Source organism: Strix uralensis, chromosome 7 (assembly GCF_047716275.1).
Source record: "Strix uralensis isolate ZFMK-TIS-50842 chromosome 7, bStrUra1, whole genome shotgun sequence".
Lineage (NCBI taxonomy): Eukaryota > Metazoa > Chordata > Aves > Strigiformes > Strigidae > Strix > Strix uralensis.
The window spans coordinates 11,723,852-11,740,586 of record NC_133978.1 but is presented as its reverse complement, the minus strand read 5'-3'; the positions used below and the strand labels follow the sequence as shown (position 1 = coordinate 11,740,586).

General features: G+C 38.1%; 1 protein-coding gene across 10 annotated transcripts in view; it reads right to left on the bottom strand.

Moving 5' to 3' along the window:
* LDB3 (LIM domain binding 3) overlaps positions 1-16,735 on the bottom strand; it is a 130,611-nt gene that overhangs the window by 89,338 nt on the left and 24,538 nt on the right. For all 10 annotated transcript variants that reach the window (XM_074874430.1, XM_074874429.1, XM_074874431.1 and 7 more), the window contains exon 3: positions 788-939. In XM_074874430.1, coding sequence (XP_074730531.1) covers positions 788-939 — 152 coding nt within the window. The remainder of the gene's footprint in view (positions 1-787; positions 940-16,735) is intronic.

Genomic DNA, 16,735 nt, shown 5'->3' with positions numbered 1-16,735 from the left:
AGTCTTTGCCTAGCCTATGTAAAAATTATCTTCTCCACAATGCAATAAAAATAGCGGTTACTTAGCTTTATATAATTATGGAGCTTTAAATATTAATGCAACTACTACAGAAAGTCTCTGTGCAGGGTTTACTGACTTGAGAAAAAGTTTCCTTGGAAGCAACATTAACAGGTCTCTTAACTTTTCCTGGTTATGTGAAGAGATTTTCCTTTCTCAATGGCAAGAGAACTTTTATCACATCTCTGTGAGAAAGTCTGCCACCTCCATGTTCTATGACTTCCTTTCCTGCACTCCAGCTACACCTTTCTTACTCTGTCAGGTGCAGAGAGGCCACTTTCCAACTCACAGGTGCCAGACCATTAACACAAATTCTCAGCCTGCTGTGATTATTCACCCTGTGAATGACAGGTTCCTCCCATGCCCTATTACACTTGCTATGATTGTCATTTCCAGACTAGTCATTCATAAGTTAACAAAACTCTGTGCTGTCCACATAGAAATAAACAAAAGAAACATCACTGTTGGACTTCTTTTTTAACAGAAGCTTGAATGGATGTGGAATTACAATAGGCTGCATTCAACACAGATACACTCAACATATCAAACATACTGATTTCTATAAGAATCCATGCTGATTTCCTCAAGAATCAGATTAGATTTTGGCTTTCCATCTCATATCTGTGCCCTGAACGCTTCAAATAACAGAGATAAAACACTTATATTCCTTAGTCACAAGTTTTATAGGATGCCCTTTGGAATGCAAAGACTTTAACTTATATCAACATACTTCTGAAGAGTGAGGCTCAAGTTGTGGCTGGCTGACTTGATCTTGTTCTGGGCCTCTAAATGGGTCATGCTGTCAGTGTTGACTCCATCAATGGCTACCACAAGGTCCCCTTGGTTCATCTGTGACTGTGCTGCCTTGCTGCCAGGGGTGATCTGTGTGGGAAAAGGAAAAAAAAGCCATATCAGGGTAAGTCATTCTGTACACAAAGCACTTATGAAGAACTCGCCCAGAATTATAGTGAGGAATACATAGAGCAATAAATACAATAATAGATACAAGACTAGCTGTATCTATTATTGTATGGATGGAACAGCAAAGTTTACGGAAATTAAACAAGCAAAAAGTTAATTCACATTTCTGCAAAGGTCCAGGATATCTACTTGTCATTACTTCTATTTTGAGAGGTTAAGCCCAATGTAGTGGTTCCCTTACCACATATTATCTCCTCCTCAAGGGGATAATTATCCCTATTTATGTTGGAGTAGTACATAGAGACATTACTCAGAAGTAGAAAACTAATGAGCCACTATCTAGTGCATGATTTTATTGTAGTTTTTCTCCTAAAAGCCGTTTTTCCCAAATTAATTCATTATATTGAACAGACAGAAAATTAGTCTGTGTGAGAGGCCTTGGACATGCTTTGCTTCTTTTATAGCAAGCTTTATAGGAAATCATTCTGCTTAACCTTACCCACATACAACTATAGTTCCATTACCAAGACTGATTACTACATACCCGAAATGACCTCATCAACCTGTTGTACCTGACAATCCAAACACAGACCAGCACTTTTAGAAGACACAATGCTTCAACTAGAAACTCCACTACTGAGGCAACAGTTCAGAAATTCTGGTCATTCATTATGGCACCACATTTTGTTAGCTCCAGATGCCTTGTGAACCACATCTTCCCCAAATGGACAGTATCCTGACCTCAATTTTACACAGCCCTCTCAGCTTGCATCTGAATGTCATTGATACAGTACAGCTACTATGAAACTTGACGCTGTTAGGGAACTCCAGCTAAAACAGAAGAGCCTTCACATACCATCAGCCAGACACATTTTAGTGAGCGCATCAGAGTTGTCCTCTGCTTTCAGCACTCAGTACTTCAAGGGTATGGACATAAGCTATACGTCTTTGCTCTTACTTTTAGGTACTCGCTTCCTTACATTCCTCACTTCTGAGAAAAAACAAAGGTAATCTAAAATATTACAACAAAGGCTGCAGTCAAAAACTTTGTTCCTTCAGCACAGTGAACATAAAAGAAAGATGTATCTGATTACAAGCCAGGTTTCCCCTGTTCAGCCAGGTTGAAACGTAAATTCCTAAGGAAACCAAAACCCAACACAAATCCAAACACTTTTCCTCATCAAGTGTGAAGTGAAATTCCTTAACCTGCCTTCCACAATACGACCTCAAAACACTTAAAAATATGTACATACTCAAACCAAAAAAGTCCTTCCAAAACAATTCCCTAGATTGCTGTTTGTGCTCTTCCACTGGCAAAGGCAAAGAAGAAAAAAGAAAAAACCCACCTTTTTTAACACCACATTAAAAGTGCTCAGTATTGAGGCTGGCAGTCTAATGGACAGTGTAGTCTGACAATGAGAGTCATGAATTTACTAGAACACAATCTCTAGTATCAGCGTGCTAGAACACAGCACCCTGGATACTCAGACATTCTACTTAAAAATAGAGATTACTTTGAAATTAGGCACTGTAAATAACATCCCAGAACTGATCTGACTGGAAGAGATGGCTTTCTATACCTTTTCATTAGAGATAAAAGCAGGAAGCAGTAAGAGTTCTATGAGTGAAGGACAGCCACAGATATCATGTACTCATGCAAAGTAGAGTTGACTGATAATGGCAGTGCCATCCCCGATGTATTTTTCTGGTGTTAAGGAAATGAGGGGTGGGGGAAATACTTTGTGGTAGTTTCAATGATGGAGTTTTGTTCTGCATTCTAATGCACCCCCATAGAAAGAAATTAGTAGAAACAAAAGATTCTTATTATAAGTGTAGTTCTCCTAACCTATTATATAAACTTAGCATCTATGCATTTCATTGACTTGCATTATGCAAAGTACTCAGAATCCAGAAGCCTATAAAGAACATGGGTTATTTGCATACCCACATGTACTTCTACAGTTACTGAAAGACCCTTCCCTGCACAGTCCCCCAAATATGTCAAGAAACAGAATCTACAATAAAATAAAAAGTCAGGAAAAGGCAAAATGTGAACAAAAGCCAAACTCAGATAAATCAGTCAGTAAGACTTGACTTTATCAAGTAGCACACTTCAGTCCTTCTAAATTTATCCCTTTTCTCTATTAACAAACTGTTTGCTAATCAGGTAGGCACCAAGGCTTAAACCTTCTTGATACAGAGTTTTTAATAAACAATCTTCACATATCACTTTTCTAAGATACCACATTGTACCTCCTCACGAACCATGCAAGTTCTTGCCACAAAACACTGTGTGATGCTGACACTTCCAGTCTCCAGACAGCTGGTTCCAAATGCTGGGAACTCCCCCTTCTGCTCATCAAGAACAAAGACTAGTTTTTGAACATCAGCCCTGAAAGTCAAATGTCTGCTCTAATTTGGGAATTCTCATTTAACATATACATCTCTCCTTCCACTCCCCAGTGATGCTTCAAACACAGTAAGGCCAGAGAAGCAGAGCTTCCACAGAAAGAATAAAGAAATCTAGATCTGGGACTAGTTTAAAGAGCTGTAACATACTGACTTCCCTCTCAGTTTCTCCGATTTCTCCTTTTTACATCCCCAAATTTAAATGTTATATCTTAAAATAAAGATACATCAGGTAACTACAACTGTCCTAGAATTAGAGTCAAATTTTGAGGGATGGGATGGTTATAACTAGTGACCTGATTTCACTTACTCTAGTGGGATATTTTCTGCCTAACATTTTTGGAAAAACACTACCTAAATGAAATATATATTCATCAGAAGAATCTATCAGAGTCCTGTATAACTCTGAATTTATGATCTATATGGATTTCTAACTACGGCCATTGCAACACTCTTTCTGAAGCAAAGAACTACAGGAGAATCACACTGTGAAGGCTGAGGAAACAGTCTTAATCATGGCCTACCAGCCAGTCTTCCTTTATTTGAAAAGAAAATGAAAGGGATTTATAGTTAATTCTTCAGCTAAGTATAATGGTAACAAATTCTGGGCTGGAATCCTTCATACCAGTCTCCCTTTCCAAACCCCATTTCAGGGGCCAGCAGTCCATTGATGTCACTCTACCTCTAAAATTCAGCTTATCCTAGCTTCATAGACAGTAGACTCACAAGTATAAAAGATGGATCTAGTTTATTATATCTGTAATTCAGAACCATATTAATTATCGGGAAAGAATTACTTCTTCACCAAGTCTTCCCACTGGCTAAGAGCATGCTATGTAGATTATTTGTTTCTGTAGAGCTTTATATAGAAGGCATTATTAAATTCTTGATGTATAATCTGTATAAAATATTCAAAGTACAAAATTATACCTATTTCAGTTAGAAGATAACAGGCTTCTCTGATACTTCCAAGTGAACCCACAGTGTGCATTTACAGCAAACATTGAGAACAGTCAGTAATTGTTAGGGACAAAATACCAGCGTACATACAGATGGAGATACAGGGCAGCCAGATCTGATGTGTCAAGGCACATTCAAGACTATCTTGTTCCCATTTTTCGAGATCCAGCAGAAAGGAATGGAATGCAAAGTGTTTATATGTTGGTATTTTCCTTTGAAAATTCATCTCTGATCTACTAAAAATTTACTAAATATCATCAGAAACAGAGAAGATCTCATGGTGTCTTTGTGAAATCTTTAGGGATTATTTTCTATTTAAAAAGGTTTTTAAAAAATATTTTTTAAATGAAGGGTGAATGTTAATTAACCCTTGGAATTAGACTGCAAATCCAGATCTCTCTACATAGTAAATTCTAGTTTGCTCTTATCTCAGCCTCTTCTACTAACAAAAATAAAGAAATATAGTACTCTCTAGGCCAAATATGCATTTTTCAATTTGACCACCAATGTTTTTTTCTTAAAACATCTCTGGACAAGATGTAGACAGAACTATTTCAGAAAACCTTTGTAATATTCTTAACTCACATGTGCTGGATTACAACATAGCTTTCAGACACTAGGTGTTGCAAATGACTTTATTTAAGGCTACAGTGATATGTTCACAAGAGATTCAAGGTATAGCTATTTCTGTCAATTGATTTACAAAATCCAATCCAGGGTACCACTGACAGATCTAATTTTTACAGTATTTCTTTAGTGCCTCAAGCCCAAGCACAGACTTCATCTTGAACAGCCAAGCATCTTTTACTTCTCAGAAAGCAGAGGAACACTTGCTGCTTCAGAGATGTAAATTTTCAGCCCTCAATTTTCCTACAGACATCTGTAGGAAAGGCAGACATCTGACTTCCAATATCGCCAGCTTAAAGCAAGCAGGCAGCCTGGAAGTATCACATGTTGCTTTCAATGCACTACAGAGAATTCTTACTACACTCTGTTGTGAGCAGATCTATAAACTGGGTGAATATATAGCACGACAGCAACAGCTGTGCCCTAAAAATTAAGTCTGCACTGGGTTCAGAGTAAATACTACTTAGCAGGAGCTCTGGGAGGCAGCGTACAAAGTGCAGCTGCTGCACCACCTTGAGAACAGCATGTGTTCCCATCCAAGCCCCCTCAGCTACACTCCAAACGGGTCGAGATAGGGATCAGGCAGCATTTGAGTGGTTGAGTGTTAAAATACTAACGAGAATTCTTGTATAAACAGATGGATGGACACAGTTTTCCTACCCCAAGGAACTCCTAATTTACAAGGCAGGCAAAAATACATAGGGAGGCCTATACAGCTGAGAAGTTGTTAACATGCTGGCAGTATTAGTCAGGGCCTTTTCTTTTTCCAGGACTTGAGCTATGTCCGACCCTTTCCTGACCCCCAACCCCAAAATCAACAAGTTATATTTTATGCTTTTCATTTAAGAACAACTTCAGAGAATCAAGTATTCACTAGCACTAGAAATATGCTAAAGCACTGGGAATGAATACCCTCTCCTCTTCAGGATCTCTGGAATAGAATAAAATATTAAAAGAAAGTGTTCCTTTCCATAATCAGAAAAGCTAGAAATCAGAGACAGGACATAAGCTATCAGTTATCAGAAACTGTAACATACTCTTACAAGAACAGGAATGGACAGACACTAAGGATCACTAGAAATTATAATATGCTTCTGTTATGTAGAAAACGGCATTTAAATCTCCCTCCGTTAAATTTTTGCAAGTGGGTTTTTGTGTAGATGCTTCTAACAAACCTTCATAGGCTTTCTAAGCACTGATGCTCATAATGCCAGGCAACGGCAGCAAAACTTCTTCATTTCACACATAGGAGCATGACCTACTGAAATGAGTAGAGACATTCTTTGAAATCCCACCACAGAACAGTCACACTGAACTGGCAAATGACCATGTGAATCCAAGTAGTTATCTCTGGACTGAAGACAACAGTTCCTCTCCCATTGTGAACAAGTTAATTGAGGAAATTTATATTATTTCCTAAATGAATCACTTTCCAGCCCTGTCCACACAGGAAAGGTGTAACAGCTCCAAAGGGAAAAGCATGAGTTTTCTTAGAAAATAGAAGACAATTCTGGACAAGAAAAAACAGCAAGAAAAGGAATAAACCCACTGGGATAAGTCATCAGGCAGAAATTCACTATTTGATTCAATGTATTGCCAGAAGGCATAAAACAGAAACAAAGAAAGAAACAGCCTAGATACCCTACACCACAGAGCAAACATCCCACTGTCTTTGATACCTTTTAGTGTCAGATAGGAGAGCTGTGCAAAACTGATTAAACATAAAGACAGAGGACTGTAGGAAACTGAAAATTAAAGTCCTTGCATGTATCACTAACCAAACCTAAAGAAAATCCCCTTTTTGCAGTTACCATTTGCCTGAAGAATATGTCTCCTTTTTTTCACTTTACTACCAGGCTTTTTTTTTTTTCCTTTCCTTTTTTAATGATACAACAAAACTGGCTTTAAATGAACACTCACGGCATCTGCAAAATACGCCACTGACACCTTGAAGAGCTTCCATTTATATTAAACAGAGCTGAGCTGGCAAGCTGCAAGACACTTTGAAGTGGCCTCTCAGGCTATGCTACATCTGTAGTTAGGAAGAGAGATTACAATACATGTGAGAACACCCAAAATAGCTTTAATCTACCTCTCTTGGATGGCAGGAACCCCAGTACCACAGAGATTTTGTGGGACGACAAGTCAAGTACTTGTAATTCAGAACACCCTGTGCTGAAATCTGTACTACAAGAGCACTTAAGCTATCCAGCTTACCTCAGTCTTAGGTATGCCAGGTCATACTGGAAGGATACCACCCTAATTAACACCAGAAATTTTCCTTCTACTCAATGCCTTTATGAGGCTGCTGTTCATGCACAATATATAGGCTCTTCAAGGAAGAAGTCAGTCGGTTGGCCCTTCTTGCCAAGCTAAATAGACCCAGGTGATGAAAATAAGCCAAATGTAAAAGATTTTCAGCTGGGAAATGAAGCGAAGCATACAGTCAATGATTAGGGGATTGCCCTAGGTAAGGCTTTGGAGGATTGTTGGAGAGTGAGTGTGAATGCTCCTGTCCCTGGTTGGAAGGAAGATCATTCTGTTCCCTGACTCAACTACATATTATCCGATTGAAAAATTTTCAGTCCTTTGTTAAATAAAAAAAGAAAGTATTTTGGAGTTTGCAGCTTAGCCTGTTAGAACCATGACTTGTCTATGTACACCAACTACACAGATGACAGTAAAAATGTGGATGAGGCTTTTTAATAGGATATGTTGGCATAGCTAGGAGACTATGCGGCCCTCTGTATCTTGTATGGTATGACTAATAGTAATCTCTCTTCTCCCAATCTTCATCTAAAAATAGCTGTTAGATCTATTCAGTCTATTCTCAGTTAGCATCACGTACTGTGCCAAGATAGCATGTGCTATGTATCTTGCAGAAATGAAATGGAAGCAGAGGTGAGTCATGTAATAATAAACGTTGATTGTTTTGTTATGACAACAGTTTTCAAGGAACAAGTAAGCTCTTCTTTGGTATCAAAGAGTTTAATAACCTTAATGCAAATCAAAACTGAGAATATCACTGAGGTACTGATCCTTAGCATTCTGGCAGCCCCAAGTGTGCGAGCAATTCTGTCTGCTTCTACAGGACAACTCCCTGAAGCAAAGTTACACTCAGCTTGTAAGTGCTTGCAGGACCAGAACTGCCAAGTTTCTTCAAAGGTTCCCCTTCTTCTCCCCTACTTCTCTGTTTCAAATTTTAATTCATTTTAAGGCAGTTTTATAAGGTGGGATGTTTCTTTGTGTTTCAAGTAGACAGATCTCAGTTATCAATATGGCCTTTCACATTTCACAGCTATCAGCTTCTTGAATTCTACATTTTGTGCAGTTTTTTGACCTCCTCATACAAACACAATTTGTCTCCCCCCTACAAGCATCAGCAATAAATTTAGGGGTTTATGTCTTTTGCTATTGGCCACTATGGTAAGCTTATTTTCTTTAAGTTCATTCTGCTTAAAGCATTGTATATAAGCAAGACTACAATGCTTTATAACTTTGAAGGGTTCCTGATTGGTTCAGCAACAATAAGGCCTGACTAAAAGGGCATTTGAGACAATACTGAGAGTTTTAGTTTGGCAGTCACTTCTGATATTAAGCAACTTAAAATAGCTTTGACTTTGAGTAAGTCCTGAGGTTCCAGCACAGATTTTACTGATGTATAAGTGACTCTTCTGCTCCTGTCTGTTTGCAAATTAGGGTACTTATTATATTGACACAGGCTTACATTTAACTGTTCTTTAAATGTACATTTGTTTATTGAGTTCTTTTTGTTTCTGGCCACCAGAATACCAGGGGAGTAATTCTTCCTCTGATTATTAAAACATGAGCTGCCAGTTTGACACAGAAAATAGCAGTCCTGTCTCTAAACCAGAAGTATGTAGTATTCAACTCCTTGCTTTCCCTACAGATGTTAGAATAGTATAGTACACACAGAAAGGCATCTGTATGAAAGAAGATGAGATATAGCATATGTCCACAGTGACAGAGATGTTTAATCAAAACTCAATTTGCAGGAACTACACTCGGTATCATGCCATTACTTTTGTGTCTAAGGTTTTAAGAGGCCATATTGCCCAGTGTGAATCTGTTTCAATTGGATGGCCTAGCATTAACCATCCACCATATAGCATCAATTGCTCATGTAACACTCTCCTTATCCACTAGAATAACTGTTTTGTACCCGTAGTATTCATCTACACTCTGCGAGAGAATAAACAAAAGCACAGGCTTCAAACTTCAGAGAGTGAAGAATTCCTTTCAAGATCCAAGTGAATAAAAAAGAACAGAAGCAAAGTTCCCCTGAGAAAGTGCAATGCAAATTTCTTCTGTAATTGCTGTATCCTGTTTAGTGTATAACATGACATCCTGCCAGATATCCCAGCAGGATCCTTGGAAACTTAAACATGTAGCAGGTAAAATACAATCTTTACACATTTAATGGGTACGTTAACTGCTGGATGTTTCAGGAAGCAAGGGAAGTTGTAAAGACTGAGGATATTTCTTTTCCCTGTTAAGATGCAATAGCTTAAGCTTTGTTTTCCTATCTTTTCCATCGAACACAAAGATGCCACTTCCCTTGTGAAGTCCCAGGAACCACATTTGTTTAACAGGAAATAATTTTAACATATTGATATAATCTCAAATGTAAAAGGGAAAACTTTTTACATTGACGATTGTGAGGACTGACAAAATAGTAATTAAAAGCAACACAATCTGAATTTTTAAAAAGGAAGCATCTTGGTTTACTGCTTCTTTATCTTGACTGAGGAGGGATGTGGCTATTGCTGAGGACAAGTATTGAACTTTATCTATAGTATGATGATGCCAATGCTGGTTTTGGGTGTTTTAATCCATTACAGTGGTGGGTACAGCAACCTTCAAAAAGTTCCCACTTAAAGCTTGCAGAGTATAATAAAAAACCCCAGATTTTATTTGACAAAGTACAAGTCAGTGACATATATGGTTTTCTCAAGGTAAAAGCATCCCTCTAAGTGAATTTTATATCCATCAGCTCTGTTGCATAAATGTAGCTGAGTACCTTCCCACACATCTCAGTGGCTTCAGGGCACACAGAAGTATTAAGCTGAAAAGTTGTCAAAATGTGGGTTTTTGCCTTTTTTCCATATACTACTTTCCATAACTCTACAATAACAAATTTTTATGTGACTTTAGAGTGGCTTCCTGTTTACAGACAAAATGCAATAATAGAAATGAAATGTTTTAACATACTGTACTATCTGTAGCTAAAGGCTATTCTAGACTCAATTAAAAAAAAATCAAATGAGTAAGATGGAAAAAGTATAATTTATTGAGAAAGAAAGTGATTTTTGTTCAACTACTAATGCAACATGGATAGATTTGGTGACCATAACAGTTTACCTACTTGACTTCTCTCCCCTATGAACCATCAAGCTTGTGATGAAACAGGATGCCAAGTAAAACCCAACAGAGTGGTTCCTACATTAATATAGGGCTCACAAGCTTGTTTAATTTCTGGTCAGAAAGAAGTCAGGTCAGCTGGGTGCGCTATACACACGGGTAACCTGTAGATAGTCTTCTTTCCCCACAGAGTACTGCTTCACCATCTCCCTTCCCAAACTGCACTACTTCCTAGGGAGAATATGAAGTAAAAATCTTTTACAAATCATTACATAAAATAGAAAGATGTTATGTTCTGAAAATTTAAAGAAAGTCTTCATGAAACATCGTTTATGAGGCAACACATCCTGAAAGGTACAACTGACAAGACTAAGTTGAGAAAACGCAACATCAAGAAGGGTGCACTGAAATCAGGTTTTAACAAGAATGTCCCATAAATTTGAGAAGCCATATACTGATTTAGAAGCAGGTTATTTAGAAAGAGCTTTAAGAAATTAATGACCTCAGCTAGTTAATATTAATTTGCCTATGGTGAATGGCTCTTCATCTAAACTGACCTGTGTTTGAAGATCCAAACAATGCCCCTCACCTTCATCACACCACGTCTTCTATTTTTATGTCCAAGTTTTGGGCTGAAACTTAACTCAAAAATTCCCAGCCACTACAAGGAAATCTGTTCTTGGGGAATTTCCATTCCAGATGATGGCAGAAGTCTGTGATCTCATGAGTCCTAATTCAGCAGAGTGCATAGTTCAAGCAGGCTCAATTATCTTTGGATAAGCAACTGGGGTTTTATTTTTTTTGCAGCAGGAAAATTATTTATTCAAAAGCCCAGTCCCTCTAGAGTTCTCTAAAATGGTAAAGCATGTTTACTTGACCATCCCACTCAGCAGCATATTCCCACTATTCACTGTTAGAAACATAGAACTACTTTCACAATAGGAAAACCAGAAACTTTTTGACATTCACAGAACAAATTAGTTATTATTGTGACAAGGATGACATTTGGACCCCTTGCTGGCAGTAATATCAGTGTATTGACTACTTTGTCAACATTCATCCACCAGTCTTTTAGGTGCTCAGAGAAGCACTCCCTTATGGACAAGCTGATCTGTTGTCTCTGATGACAGGTTTTGAATTCCCCAAGGAGTCACCCAGCACATGTGTGTGTGGAGGGGGATTTCAATGTGCAAAGACTATGACCAGTAACTGGCACTTAAGGTATTAAAGCGGTTAGAGAAGCCTGATCAGTATTTCCTATCCAGTTGACATGCTACTGCAGACAGCCTTTCACCTTCTGAGCTGCTCACCCTGGTAATCAACAGCTGAAGGTTAGAGAGCTTTCAGTTTGCATTGGAAATGCTAAGAAAGATGTATCCCGTCTTAATAAATTCTTCACATTTATTTTGTACTACATTCCAGAGGGTCCAATGAAAAATGTCCATTGTTTTAATCACAGATAGCCAAGTGAGCAACCATCAGTTGTGAATGAAGACTTTCTGTATAACCAAAAGGCCCCTGCAAAACACAACTTGCAGATTTGCCTGTGATATTGATACTGCTGGTTAGCCACACTTTTACCTCTTAACCCAGGGAGCAATGTTTCTGCCAATTCCTTTTTGGGTACTCTGCTTCTTTCCTTTTTTATCTCCTCTAGATTTGGCATTCACCATTCACTGGTGTAAACAGCACCAACTAAGGCAGGATTATTCTTCAAGAGCATGCAGGTTTTAATAGAGTGTTTCAAGTAGGGCCTCGAAGCTTGCTGTCTACATAAACTCCTCCAGCTCTCACTCCTCTGTACATTCCTATCTCTTTCAGGTAGTTAATTATACTTGGGATGAAAGTATCAGTGAATCATAAAGATCTCTACCAGTTTGGCAGCATGATCAGTGGTTTAGGAGCTTAGGGTAGATTTTCACATACGGCTTACACATTCCTATCTAATAAACATGCTTCGGTAACAAAGGTTAGGTGCATAAATAACGTGTGAAAATCATCATTAGCCTTCTTGGTATATTTAGCTAGGCTCTATCTAGATGAATGTGGTTCTGATCCTTAGTTTAAGATATTAATTCATCCTTGATTCAGAGCACAGGTTCTTATGGATCATCAACCTGTGTAACTTACACATAGCTTGGTCGTAACAATTATTCTGCAGGGTGATTCACTTCCATTTCAAAGCTGTACTTTTATCTTTCATTCCTTCCTCGATAACATTTTTCTCAGAAGCACTGGAAGCCGAGGTTCTAATGAGCTACACACCTAGCTACAATGAGTTTCAAAATTCTGCATGCCCAAATTAGGAATTTTCCTCTCCTGGTCCAGGGTAAATACACTAATTATGATAATCTGATTGCATATTTTGTTATGGAATAAATGTTCACAGGACATCTATTTAAGTCCATGGAAGGAATGCAATCAAGTTCAGAATTTAGCTTAACAGTGTTTTCCTTGGCTGCGTTAGACACTAACTTCTGCAGTGGAGCATGTCAAAATAATTGGTTTGGAAGAGGCAGCAGGGAAGTTGTTATTTGACCAAGAAAGAATTTCAGAAAGTCTAAGGTGGTCTGCCTTTTTGTACCCAGTTTGACTTTCTTCCTTCATCTGGCACCAAAAGAATTGCTAAACAATTAATTGTGTGGATGACAAAATATGACAGTTACTTTAACAGGGATTCCTGTTGCTAGTAAAACTGTTATTTGCCCGATACAAATGAGGAATGAAAGGAACACCTAGAGAAAGTTAACCCTCCACTTGGATTTCAAATAAGGACTTAGCTAAACTGCAGGACAGTGAGCTTCATCACTCTATTTTGTCATCAGGCAAGCGTCTGAATGGCTAAATTAAAGTGACATTTTGGACTGCATAAAGCAAAAATGTCTTTAAAGATTGATGTATTCCCTAATACCAACAGGCAGATCTCAGATCCAGCCAGAATTATACCGATGGAATTATGAAGGTTCTCTCTTCTAGGCAGTTATATTTACAGTAATACTTTTCAGACCTGTACACCCACGTGCAAACAAAATCTGTAGGCATTTTGCAGTTTTAATATGTTGTCAGAGTTTGATCTTGGCCAAGTTTCTTTAAACCCTCTTAAATCAGGAGATTACTTAGTGGATGACTGGCTCCCACTCTCCCTAGTTTTTATTTTTCATCTGTTTCCTTTTTTTATATCCTTCCTTCTCTCACAGCATCTTGCTCAATAACATGGCTCAGTCTTATGAATCATGTTTGCAGAGAAAATATTTAAAGACTGTCAGCGATGGAACTTTGATGTGCTCCACATCAAGACTATGCCAACTGCAATGGCAACACAAAACATTTCTCAAAGTGAATATGCACCTATTTAACAACAGGAGGCTTTTACTTCAGATATCAAGAAGCGGAAATAAATGAAAATTAAGAATGCTTGGATGGTTATTGGGCAGCTGGGGAGATTCCTGGGGCAGACAGAAGTGCCAAATGGAGCTGTATTAGTAATCTCTCTTTATCCTAGGACTGGTCTTCTATTTATAGAATTGCACAGCTCTTCAAGGGACTGTAAGATTACATACTTATATGATATTGGAGCAACATATGCATTTTACATGTAACTGACTAATACAGGCCAAAGATGCTCCCAAACTTTTATTAGACATTTTAAATAGTACCACAGATTATGTCCATCTGGTTGTCTCAGCTGGTGACAGGCATTTTCTCCTGAATGGCCTTCCCTCTGCCTTTTTGTATAATTCCCAGGATTGAAAAAAATTCACCCTCTACCTTCTGCTTCAATTTCCTGTGTATCTCCTACATAAAATCCTCAGAAAAGAGCTCCTTCAAAATTCCAGATCACACCAATGACTCTTCTGGGTCATACCCAGTCCAACATACATTCGAGTAAAAGTAATTTCTACTCCACACAGTGACATTAACTTCCTATTCTATATCTAGAAAGCAATAATTTCATAATGATGCTATTCTTCAACAGCTATCCAAAGTCAGAACTAGAAAAAGACTCTTATTATTCAGTCTTAACATTGATTCACTACTGGAAATAGCATTTTACCAGCAAAATTTTATTATCAAATTGCAGACAATTCTGAGGCTGCAGAGGGAAATATTAAGCATAAACAGTAGCTGATATTAAAGTTATATGCATCAACCACACAAGAGAAAATGTAAATGTAAGCTTAGATTAATCTGGCTATCTGTCTTTTCTGATGAAGAGACACACCAAAAATTTGAGGAAATTCTCTGGTTTTAAACAGTGAGGCATTGATGTCTCTCTTCCACATATGTACAGTGCCTAGCACAATGGGGCCCGGACCATCCCTGGCCCTGTACCTCAGGGTAGTATGAGTATTGCAAATAAAGAATCAACGTGTTTCATAGAGTGACAAACAAGACATCAAGCAGTATTTTGGACAAATGATACAGAAGACTGATATAAAGAAACCATCCAGGTATTAAAATGAGTTCCTAATAAAAATACAAATAGAAAAAAGGAGAAACATACATAAGAACAAACTTATTTTACAGCATTCTGGCTATGTCAGAGAAGAACAAGACACTGAATTCACTCTTCACTTCAAAACATCTAACATCATCATGTCTAACTCTGTTGCTCTGTGTGAATACCACAGACAAACAGAATTGACATGAAAGCATGGATTTCAAGCTATATGCTACTCTGCCCTGTAGTCTAGGCACTAATTCTAGCATCTGTGAAGAGACTTGCAGTGATAGTGCAGAGGTAAAAGCTCCAGAGACAATAAGGCATAGGTCACGTCTCTTTGGACACCCCTTATCCTTTTTTATCATGCATGACCCTGTAAGAATGTGCAATGCGATAGTCCAGAGGGAAGAAGCACTAGGCTGCCGGGCTGAGCTTTTGCTGGCTGCAACTCAGATATGACACAAAGTCATGACCATCTTATGTAAAGACTGATAAGAAGGCCGTGCACTGTTTATGCTATATCAGTGTGTAATTAGAAAGTCTTGTGCTTGTATTGGTAGGTACACTGATAATCAGCCCTCAGGAAAAAAAAAAAAAACAAAACCCAACAAAAAAACCACAACAGAATGGAGAACCAAAAGTCTGAATATCAAAAGTAGTTAAATCCTTCAAAGAACAGAACTGCTCTAAGATTAACAGCTTTTGAAACAGCATGATTACAAGTACCTTCCCCAAGTAAGGTGTGAATCAAGCTGTTGTGGAAGTGAGTGAGTCAAGGAGTCTCATGCAGGAAATTAATTCCATTGTGCACATTCTTCCTGTGACCCCAGCCTGTTTGCTGGGAGGACCAGAGAACTTCTATCTCTTGGGATTTTATTTTTCTGTCCTGTCTGTCAATACATTAGAAATAAAGCTTTAGCACAGAAAAAATATTATAGTCCCAATTCCCCATTACTTAGCATAAAGTTATTCAGTGCAAATGCAAGTATTTCAGTTTCTCTGTTAACTGCTTTGTAGCACTACAAATGACTGCATAGCTGCCTGGCAATGGTAAATCAGAGTCTGCATTTTCACCTCAGGTAAAAATATCAATTTGGAAAGCATACCTTTAATTTACAATAGGGTTCTAAAAGCTCTTCTATTCTCTCTACAGTTTTATGTTAATGTTTGTTGGTTTTATGAGTATGGAAGTAAAACTAAGGATTGCAGGCAGCCTGGTGCTTATGTCCCCATTTCCTTCTGTTCTGAAGAGCAACCTTCCCGCTTTTAGCAAAAGTAACAATTTGTAAATCCATCTCATCTTTACAGTTGAGAACACCTCTCTAATGACTATGGCCAGGGCCACAGCAAGCTCATTTCACAAGAAAGAGCTGGCAGGACTCACATGTAACTTGCTGTCTTGCAAAGCCAATGTGTAGCACCTTCCTCTTTGTACCAGACAGTTCTTTTCTGCTCCAGTATGTGAACACTCAAAGCACACAATCTTTGCAATCTTTTGAATGACATATAAGCCTAAATCACAGACATTAAAGTTTGAAGACGCCCATGTTGGCAGAATGCAGACAACAAGCCCATGTTAGTGGCAGAAAGTCAGAAGAATAGTCCACAGGATCGAAATGATCCATCTACATTTATTTGTAGTTCATTTAAGCAACTCCTTGTTATGACAAACCTATGAAGCATGGAGATCCATTAACCAAAAAAAACCCCAAACAAAACCAAGATATATATAATGGATTTAGGAGAGATTAGATTTGGATTTCAGATTTCAGAGTTGTACACTCATCTCAGTGGTAAGAAAGGATGACCACAGAAACTTCTGAGGTAAACATAAATTAATACTAAGAAAGTAACTTAAGAAAGTAACACCACACCCCACACCCCCCCCCAACCCATCTTTTCTTTCCCTTTCTAGCTTTATGTAATAGATATAAC